At 46.4% G+C, this 10,969-nt stretch overlaps 1 protein-coding gene across 6 annotated transcripts in view; it reads right to left on the reverse strand.

The window, feature by feature from the left end:
* The window catches only part of Sytl3 (synaptotagmin-like 3), an 85,911-nt gene that overhangs the window by 63,747 nt on the left and 11,195 nt on the right, over positions 1-10,969 (reverse strand). For 2 of the 6 annotated variants that reach the window (XM_005390516.2, XM_005390515.2), the window contains exons 2-3: positions 9,771-10,365; positions 7,450-7,668 (exon numbers count right to left, since the gene is read on the reverse strand). In XM_005390516.2, coding sequence (XP_005390573.1) covers positions 7,450-7,668; positions 9,771-10,159 — 608 coding nt within the window. In that variant the 5' untranslated portion in view covers positions 10,160-10,365. Of the gene's footprint in view, positions 1-7,449; positions 7,669-7,858; positions 7,962-9,770; positions 10,910-10,969 lie in introns of those variants that run through there. The other 4 variants (XM_013517358.1, XM_013517357.1, XM_005390518.2 and 1 more) reach the window with 3 other exon arrangements.

A 10,969-nucleotide genomic window follows, 5' to 3' on the forward strand; every position in this document is an offset into this window, starting at 1 on the left:
ATGGAATCACTGATGTGAGAACTGGCCGATCTCTTCACATCTGTGGCATTAGATACATTCGAAAGATTGTACAACTATCACCACCACCCACCTCCAGAAATACTTCATCTCTCCAAACTGAAACCCCATTTCTACTAAACATAACTAACTCCCCTTTGTTCCCTCTCCTGGTCCCTGGTAACTACCATTTTACTTTCTATCTGTGTGATTTACCTATTCTGGGTGCCTCAGACCGTTAGAATCATAAAATATTTGCCTATTTCACCGGTCCTCATGGTTCATCCGTGGTACAGCATGTATCACAGTTTCATTCTTTTATTTATTTATTTATTTTTTTGGTTTTTCTCTGGCACCGGGAACCAAACTCACGATCTTGCACTTGCCAGGCAGGCGCTTTTTGCCGCTGAGCTAAATCCCCAGCCCCAGTTTCATTCTTTTATATGGAATATCTGAATATTCCATTCCCTGTGTACCCTCCATTTTGTTTTCCCATCTGTCGATAGATACTGGGTATTGTGAACGATAATGCCATGAGAACATTGCTTAAATACATGAAGTTACAACGTTATAAAGCTGCTACCAAATAATAGTTTCATTGTATTCAATTAGAAGATTTTCCAAGATGCTTAGTTTTAGGGTCTGTCAGCATCTGTAAAACCCAAATTTTAAATACTTGTGGTTCCTAAATAAAATTTAAAGTCAATTCATACAGCTTTATCCGAGAAGAGTGTATGTTAATAGTACCTTACATACGTCTTGTCCTTTTCCCAAGCATAAAAGTAACACACTTATCACTGTTTCATTACGGAGCCTGAAAACACTTTTAAAACTGAACAAAGTAATCATGGCAGTAAGGGCAACAACAAGATAGGCTTTGGGAACTCCATTCAAGGTAACAGTTTTTGTCCTTCGTTACAATTTCTTTTACAACTTTAAAACGGAAAAGGGACTACTGCCTTCTTATCAATTGACTTCACAAACATAGTTACAAAAGCACTGCTCACATGGGTAAAGGACTGTAGCGCAGAATTGGGCACAATCCAATCCTCTCCTTCCAAGAGGGAACTCTGTTAGTTTCTGAAAAGCATTAAGTGTAAATTTGAATCTGAGAAAGATATTCCAAAATCTAATCCCATCATTATCAAAGCACCCCAGAAAGTGCAGTGACTGCAGAAGAGGACAGCAGACCACGGTCAGCTTTACCACTGGGCGGAAACTCACGGCAGCTTTTCTCAACAGAAAAGGGGCTAATTAGTGTGATTTGAAGTGTCTGCAGTAATGGGCCAGTAGAGAGAAGTGGTCATCTGAAATCAATAAAATCAGTAAATCACCCATGAGGTATATTTGGTGTAGGATCCATTTCCTATGGAAATGGGTATATTGTTGTAGAGATTCTTATGAAGGTGTGACTTCAAAGGAAACACCAGCCTGCCCAGCATTCCCCATCCACCTTAACTCTAGCCTACACTGGGGCCTGAGTGCTAGCCAGAGAGTCACTTGGCTCCCATGCAAGGAACCGGCCCCTGAAAAGTGCATCTTGAGGCTGATCTCCCTTGTAGGGTGACAGGCTTCTGCTTACTGAAGAGGAGACAATTTACAGTATGAACAACATAATGAAACAGAAAGCTCATGGTGGTTGTTATGGTTGATACATTGTGTCAACTTGGGGAGTCTAGAGGTTTGGCTAAGTGACTCAGCAGGAAGCCAGGGTGCTTACTTTGTATACATCCTGAGCTGTGGAAGGAGGAGGGCATGGAGATTACCTGAGGGCTACACGCCCCTTAGGTGGGGGTAGCCTGTTTACGATGTAAGGCAAGAAAGAAGCTGCTTGCCGCCATTCCTCCCTTTTTGCTCTGGCTGTTTGCTGTTTGGCTGCATTCCCCGCTTTGCTCTTGTTGGTTTGCTACCTTCTGCTTCAGAGCCAGCCAAGTATGGACTGAAACCTCCACAAACTGTAAGCTAATTAAACCTTTCCTTCCTTCATTTTGGGTGTTGGGTATTTTGTCTCAGCAACGAGAGAAAAGTAACCAAGACAGTGGTGCATGCCTGTAATCCCAGCACGTGGGAGGCTGAGGCAGGAGGATCGCTGCAAGTCTGAGGCCAGCCTGGGCTGCATATTTAAAGACAGGATTTGCCATAACTAATCAAATGCTGACCTCGTGATGACTCTAACTTTCAACAAGAACAACACACAGCACTGTGAAAACATGCTCCTTAAGAAGCACCACATAAGCTTTTGCCCCCAAAAATGTTCCATAATTTTCCATGTTTTTACTCTGCTTTGATCTCATAAGGTTTTGAATAATATGTATAACCCTTGATTCCACTTGCTTTATAGACAAGAAGAATGTCATATCTTATAATTACCATCTATCCCGTTTCTATAGAAAACACTGTATTACTCCATGGGAAACAGCCAAGCTCTACTGGAAGTACCAAAATAGATAGATGCCATTGCTAATTCAAACTGTTTATCAAAGAAAAGGCTTTTCCTTGATGAGATTCATTTTAGTGCTAACCTCTAGAAAAATCTATAAAATGACTATGTGAAATATTCTACAAAAGTTTCACTTATCTAGATAAACTTTTTCATGCTGCACACTTGGGGGCCGGGGAATGGCTCAGTGGTACAGCACTTGCCTAGCGCACGGGAAGCCATGCATCTGATCCCCCGCACAGTACAACAACAGAAACAAAAAATCTATGAGCAATTTCTATCCGTAATGGTAAACATCAAATGTGGAAGAAAAAAAGAAATCAAGTTTGAAACAGAAAACAGGCAGTGTGGGAATCTGATTTTAGCCTGAGCACCAATCCTTGGGCAAATCTCCCACGCTGTATCTGACACTCAACTTCTTCATCTTTTGGAGAGTCTGGCCTTTTACTCACTTGAGTAGAGGAGCTCTACAGTGCGTATGACCATTTATTATCATACTTTAGTTACCTACATTTGTGGAATTTAAAATGGTGATTCAGTATCTTATCAAAATGTAGGGGGTTGGGAATATAGCTCAGCGGCAGAAGCACTTACCTGGCAAGCACAAGGTCCTGAGTTCAATTCTAAGTAATATAGATATAGATATAGATATATATCTGTTTGAATACCGAGTGTAGTCTGAAATTTGTGGGATTTTTTTTTTCCTATCTTTCTGAGACAGGCTCTCTCTATGCACTTCAGGCTGGCCTTGAGCTCACTTTGTGGCCCAGGCTGGTCTCGAACTAACAAGGTCCTCCTGCCTCAGCCTCCCAAGTGCTGGGATTACAAGCATGCACCACCGTGCCTGGCAAGGATTACATTTTATAAACTCTGGGAAGTTTTGTTTTAAGCAGGAAACATAATTGTTATAAAACCTCTGTTGACAAGGCACTTGTTTTTCAGTAAAAATTACCTTATGAAATGTAGAAAATATAATGTGTCATTTGGTAACAATATATTTACACCCCAATCCTAACCTAAAATGTATTCTAACCAAATAAAATTCCTTTTAATAAGCTTCCAAAATCTTATTTTAGCCATTGCTGTTTTGCAGCAATAACTCAAGACTCCATCTGGGAACTGAGAATGTGATAATAAAATGCCAAGGTCTGGGTCAGTTCTCAACTGAACACACCTGGCTTCTCTCCACTGGCATCAGGTGAGAGGCAGGGAGTTGAGCAATCCAAGAGCATACTGCACCCTGAAATCACCAGCAACACCTGCTGCAACGTGAAACTTTCCATCTAAACGTCTCTGTTCTAACTGGTTTACTAAGTTCTGCTGCACATTGTTTGCTGAAATATTTGCCACCTTACAGAATGCCTCAAGCAACAGGTTTTGAACCTGTTCCATCCAAACCACCCCCACTTCCAACAATGTCTCCAGTGAAAAAAACAAAAACTCTAGGGCTGGATGTTTGGCTCATCGGTAGAGCGCTTGCCTGGCACCTGGGAAGCCTTAGGTTCCAAAAACAAACAAAACCCGCTAACCAAAAAACCACACTCCTAATGAAACAGAGAGAGAATGTCCACAAACGCCTGAAGAGTAAGTGATTGGCTGTGGTCATAATCAATTACAAAGAGGGAAAAAGACCAAAATTCAAAGAAGACAGTCTCAGACAAGAGTACCTCCTCAACATCTAAAGATTTCAAGCCCAGGTGCGGTGGCGCACACCTGTAGTCCCAGCACTTGGGAGGCTGAGGCAGGTGGATTGTTGCAAGTTCAAGGCCAGCCTGAACTGCATAGCAAGACCCTGCCAAAAAAAGGACAATCAATCAATCAATCAACAGGTTTCTTGTGTCATTTCATGACAGTGCATGGTATATTATGCTAAAGGAGAAAAAATCAGGGCAAGCCTAAGCCATCAAGCTCAATTTTCTTAATGAGGATACAACAATATAAAGCTTAATCTCCTTGACGTTTGAACATAGTTGTCACTTAGCACGAGCACAGCACCACAGAAACTGTCAGACGTTTCAAGGGGCGAACACCAATCAAAAAGCCTGGCTATGATACAGGAAAGCTTCTCTTCGTTCTTTTCCCCCAAGCAGCTCTTCTGATTGGAAGTGCCCCCCTTCTCGTTGAAATAGCTCCTTGCTGATTGGCCCCTGATGAAGACCACAGCTGTCTCCTCACTGCAGAAAGCAACTCTCAGCCAACTTTCCTCCTCCAAGTCTTGTCTCCCCGGTCTTTGTTTACTGGGTTCTTTCTATTGCTTTTCTCTCCCTTCGGTTTTCTGATACCCTACAATCCAGTTCCACATGCAAAGCCATCTGTTCGGCCAGGCCCGATAATTTTTCACTCTTCCCTCTCTTTCGTGCCCGGAGTCAAGTTCCATCTGCCTGTTGGGACCACCTCTCATGCTCCCCGTCATGACTTCCCACCTCCTCACCCAGCACCTCCGCCTTGCAACTGTGCTCTCGCGGCCAGTTTACCTTCCTCTTCTGCGCCCCGAGTCCCCCAGCAAGATCACAGCACACTTCTGGAATGGCTTTCATGGGGCAAAGAGCATGCATTCGCCCTCCAGTTCCTGCTCCCTGGATGAAGACGCTTCTGAGCGGCTTTTACGCCTCTGCCCTCTGTGGAAACCCCACAGCAGGCAGGCCAGCGTGGAGATTAAGAGGGGCCCTGGGCTAAGGCTGGGCTGCCCCCGCTATTGTATGTCTCAGCCTCCACTTCTTGTCTGTAAAATGAGGATGGCAGCACTAGCTACCCCTTAGTAAAGTTTGAAGATTTAAAATTGTAAAAATTCCAACCACAGAAGGGCTGGCTGTCACCTTGAGTCAATTCCACCTCCTGGTCTCCCTCCCGAGCCCGGGGCCTTCGCAGCATTCAGCAGCTCTCTAAGGGAGAGCTTTCCCCAAAGGCAGAAGCCTCTCGGTGAACCCTCCCTGGGCCCTCCACACAGCCCAAGCTGCTGTATTACACAGGCCTTTCCCTCTGCAGCAATCTGCGAGTTGACCTGTTTGTGTGTTTAATCTCTATCCTACAGGTCTGCTCCTCTTGGTTTTAGGAGTTCATTCCCCTGCTGCCATAACTACTTCCTGAGTTGAGGTATCTCAAGCTGAGGGCGAACCAGGAGGAGAGAAGCGAGTGGGATTAAAAACCCTTTGCCCCAGTCTTCTTGTGAGATAGTGAGGAATGTCTGGATTTTACAAGGCCTCATCTTTCTGTGGGTCTTGAAGTAGGATGGTGGCCCTGAGAGGACAAGGGCCGTGAAGAAAGGATATAAGGGTAAAGGGAGAGAAAGCATGTATTATGCTCAGTTAACTCTCTCCCTGCACAACTTCCTGTGTTAATTCAGTCAGGTTAATGCAATTATCTTAGGTATTCTGAAAAACATCCTTATTTCAGAATAAGGAAGCTGGGGTTCTAGAAATAATAACACTTTATTACTTTGAGGGTCAAGTTACAGTGCCCGGGCACAATGCCCTGGAGGGTGGAGATTGCAACATGGTCAGCTTCTTGGGAGATTGCCCAACCCCTGTCCTCTTGTTTTGATTTTCAGTTTACAGTTAACTATTAGAAGACAAACTGCTGCAGAATTTAACACCTGACCAGGTGAGGTTTGAATGTATGTGGTTGATTGAAATGGGGAAGACCTGCAGACCTTCCTAGAGGCACTTTGGAATCCTTATCTGCTCTCCCGAGAGCCCAGGCCAGCCTTAATAGCTGGATGACTAGGGAAGCTCACAGTGCTGCTTTGGTTTTCATGCTCAAGCTAAGAAACACCTGAAAGACATCAATTCCAGCAAACTGAGGAAACAGGGCAGCTGGATCGAGCGAGTGCAACGTGGCCCACGGCTACAGAAAGGGAGGCGTGCCATTCAAAAGCAAAGAAATCAGGTTGAACCACTTCTTTCTTGGCCTGAGTGACTAAAATACAGTAAGCCTTGCAAAGGAACAGGAAATTAAGTAGATTGCTGTCTGGGAGCTCTCCTGGGTTACAGGGAAGCCCAGCCACCAGACCCACACTGTGCAGGCCCTGCTCGTGAGCTGTCCTGGCCGCTTGCACATCTGCGGCATTATTGAGAAGCTGGTTCCAGGTCAGGGGCTGATTGCTGTCCAAGTTCACGCCTGCCTCACGTTCGCCCCTTCTCCTAAGTTCTGTGATATCCTTGTGCCTCCCTACCCAAGGGAAACACCCGCCTTGTGTTTTCAAGGAATCCACAACCAGCCTGTTTTTGCTTTAAACAATGAAAGTCCAAGTCAGATATGTTATCTTTATCATTTTCAAAGTAGTTCAAAAACACCAATTCTGCGTCTGAAGTTCTTTAAAAACTCACCATCAAAAGGTAAAATAAAGGTAGATTTACTACCAACAGGAAGCAAATCCATTTCTTCATCTGACTGTGAAATATAGGTCAGCTTGCCTCCTTCAGAAAGGCCGCTTCCAAAAGCCCTCAGTGGCCAGGGTTGGTGGTGCACAGCTGTAATCCCAGCATCCTGGGAGGCTGAGGCAGAAGGATCCCAAGTTCCAGCCCAGCCTAGGAAACTTACTGACTTAGTGAGGTCCTGTCTCAAAATGAAGTAGTAAAAGGAGAGGGCTGAGATGTAACTCAGTGTGAGGACCCTCGGGTCAAACCCCAGGACTGGCAAAAAACAAAATGAGAAACATACGAACAAAAAAGCCCTCACTGAAAGCTGCACAGGCTCCTCTAATGTTTCCCGTGTCGTCATGAATCCCACTTTTATCCAAGGAAAGAAAGCGCTCAGGAGCTAAGGTGCTAGTCAGCAAATTCAAACAAACGCTAACCTTCGGGGTTAGTTCATCACTAGCCATTACCAACTTTCCCAAGCTAAAACACTTTCTGTATAATAAAATCAATTTTAAATTAGAGGGAGCACTGCCCCGGGCACACTGGCGGCATGGACAGGTTGGAGTGAGGAGCGAATGCTCTCTCTCAAGGGTCTCTTGGGGACCCTCTCGGCCACCTGGCTCAGCGGAGGAACTCGAGCCCCGCACCGCTCACCTGTCCTCGAAGCACACGGTGCACCTCCAGGCACGGGTCCCGCGCAGGCGCACACGGCACTCGGAACACACACGCTGGCTGCAGCCCCGGCACACGGCGCCGCGGTTCAGCAGCAGCCCCAGGATGCGCTGGCAGCGCGCGCAGCACTTGTCCTTGCACTCAGGGCCGGAGCCCTTCACCCCTGGCCACCGGAGATGCTGCAGGTGCGTCTTCAGTCTCCTGCAGCCCAAGGAATCAAAGAAGATAGGTGGGTGGAACAGCGGCGGCCAGACCTCCGACGAGAGAGCGCCTAGGCTGAGCCGCGAGGGGCAAGGGAAGGGGCTCTTGGCACTGACGTCCCTGGGTTCCGGCGTGGCTGTGGGAGCGGGGCTCGGGGGCTTCTCAGCTGTGAAGCAGGAGACTAGCTTACCTCGCAGGTGCCCGGAGCCTCACACCGCAAAGCGTAAGCAGCGTGCCGGACCCGGGCCCTTCCGTGCTTAAGAACCGTGAAAGAAGAGGGAAGGACATAAAAAAGGGCATCCAGCTGCGTGTGGTAACACGTCGCGGTGTTTCTGGAGGCTGAGGCAGAAGGATTGCAAGTTCAACCCCAGTCTGGGCAATTTAGGGAGACCCCGTCTCAACAAAGGGCTGGGGATGTAACCCAGGGTAAAGGGCCTGTGTTCAATCACCAGTACTCCGCCACCACCCCGCCACCCCGCAAAGACAGCCTTTTTAATATACAGGCATGGGGAGGTCTAGAAACATGCAAGATGGCATATTTCCTGCTATTGTGGTAAATTACCCAATAAAATTATTTAACTGATGCTTTGCTTTGGCTACTTTTTTCCCCTTAATGGGTGGTCAGTGCCCTTTTAGCCCCTACTTCCTCTAGGCCAGAAGAGGCTGTAGTGCCAAGACCCTAGAAGGTGTCATTCTCCACAGTGCTCTCACATGAAACATCTCCATTCCTTGCTTTCAGAAGAGATAAGCTAAGGTCAAGGGAAAAGGTTACATCAGAAAGGTACTTTACAGTTCAACTTCTTTTGATTTTCCCTGGAAACAGTACTCTTTGAAACAAACCTCCCTTACCCCAGTGTCCATGCTATGCTGATCATATTCAAAACGTTGTCTTCAAGTTACTGAAAGACCTTGAATCATCAGGGAATGTTGCATTTTTGTCAATGTGTTATAATTTCTAATGGGCACAAGTTTACTAGTACACTTTCAGAGCTCTGAAATACCAAAGGAGGACAGAAAGAGTATTGCACCTTCCAGTCAATCAGAAAATTTCTCTTGTTCCTCAAGCATTTGGTTGTACAGAGTTTTATTCTATTCATTTTGTCTTCTTTTTGGAGACAGGGTCTCACTCTATAACCAAGTTGGCCTCAAATTCACGTAGTTCTCCTGCCTCAGCCTCCCAGGTGCTGGAATTACAAGCCTGTGCCACCACACCCAGCTTGTACTAAGTTTTAGAGTGTGTGTTTTTCTTGGCAGATTTTGCAAGACTTCTGGCATTAGAAACCAAACCAAACAACAAATCCCATTGGCTTGCAGGCAGAGGTGCTGGGGATTGAACTCAGGGCTTTGCCCATGTTGTTCACACACATTACCACTGAGCTCCACCCCCAGCCCGTGTACTTATTTTTATATCTCATATCCTCTGTAAACATCGTAAATAACCAACAAGCACCCTGGACTTAAAGGTGGATCTTGACAGCTAACAATGGGCAGCTCTGGTACCACCTGGCACAGCCTTAAGTGTTATTCAGGTCGCACCGCTCATCCAACTTAGAGACAGGAAAGGAACTCACTATTGACAAAGCAGTCAGGGAACAGGCTAAGCAGGTTCGTGCTTCCTGCTCCCTTTCCTCAAAGCCAGCTGGGAAGCAAAGCAAGCAAAGCAGTGAGGCAGCAGTGGATTCCATCAGATGTGCTGTTTCTAAGCCACTTTCTTTGTGTCTTCAGGTGCCACCAAAAAGTAACGTAGGAAAACTCTAAACCCACGGTCTTTCGCTTGGGGGAGGGACCAGAAGCCTGAAAGTGCTGCTTGAATCACTTCCATAAAGTAGGCAAGTGGAAGAGCGGGTGGCCTGCAAGCAGTACCAATGGCACCCTTTGCAATGAGGAGGAAGGGCAGCCTCTCTTTTTCCTTACCACGTTTCAGGTTCCGGTCAGTAGCAAAGCTACCTCCGCTCACAAGCCCACCCTAGAGCCTTCTCAGTCAGAAGCCCAGCGGTGGGTGACCAGCACCAAGCAAGCAAGCACCAATTAGCCAAGGTTCCAGGCCGGCTGCGGCGACCCCAAGACCCCAGAGACCTGCACGCGTTAGCAGGGCAGCTTACCGTATCCTTTCCTCCTCTACGTTCTGCACAGCCTGATCGCGGTAGAGGACCTGCAGGATGACTTCCCGCTCTAACTCCTTGAGGGAATCCAGGTTCACTTCATGGGCCATTTCCTTTCCCTCTTCTTGGACCCAAATTGGAAGATTTTCACGGTCCAGCTGGCGGTGAGCACCAGCGTCCAGCTGCACCCCTGCGTTCTTGAAAGAGCCCCTCTCTGATTTCACTGTTGCCTGTGCTCTGCTTGGAGCTCTTCTTTCTCTTCCAACTGGGTCATAGTCCCTGGAGCACACAGCTCCCAGAGGCTGTCCCTCTGTAGGAGCCACTGGCACCGGGGAGGGTTTCCACTGGGTTTGGCCACAGCCTCTGACATCCGCCTGAGACCAGAGCATATCTTTTTTCTGAGGTTTTGCCAGAGATTGTTATAAATTATGCATGGCTCCGAGCAGATAATTTCTGCAAAGCAAAGCAATCTCCAACCTGAGGAAGTTTACAAATAGCAGTAAGAAGGGGATAAGTGACTTATGAAAGCCAATCTTCCTGTGAAGTGTTTCCAGGTGAGCAGAAATGACAATCAAAGGGCCAGCTGGCTCAATACCTGTAGAAAAGACAAGAAAACACAGTGTCATCTCTCCCGGTTTGCATAGCTCTGCAGCTTCAAAAACAGACAAAAGCTTGTACATTGACAAATCTGCACTTTCTGCTGTAGTGACAACGTAAGATTTTAAATTTAATTAAATAAGACGCATTACATTCAGAAGTTCCACACTTGGATTTTTCCTAATGTGAATTCTGTATCCTCAGATGGTCATGGTATGAAGGTCTATGTTTAACATACAATCATTGTCACTTAGTGATAGGATAAGTTCTGAGAAAAATGTCATCAGCCAATTTCACCACTGTGCATCATAGAGTTCACCAACCTAATGCCACAAACCTAGGTGGTCTAGGCGATGTGTGTGTGGCTTAGCCTATTCCTCCTAGGGAGGTGATGAACACACAAGAGATCAGATCAGCCACAAGAGAAAAATGGTGCGATCCAAAGGTGCAGTACTCTGGGCCACTAAGGCCGGAAGATCACAAGTTCAGACCCAGGATGGGCAACTCAGTGAGACCCTGTCTTAAAAAATAAAAGGCTGGGCTATAATGATTTGAGCAATCTTTCATTCTCACATCTGGTAATCTGAGCACTGTAGTTGAGG

The sequence above is a fragment of the Chinchilla lanigera genome, unplaced genomic scaffold, assembly GCF_000276665.1.
Source record: "Chinchilla lanigera isolate Chin_1 unplaced genomic scaffold, ChiLan1.0 scaffold00038, whole genome shotgun sequence".
Lineage (NCBI taxonomy): Eukaryota > Metazoa > Chordata > Mammalia > Rodentia > Chinchillidae > Chinchilla > Chinchilla lanigera.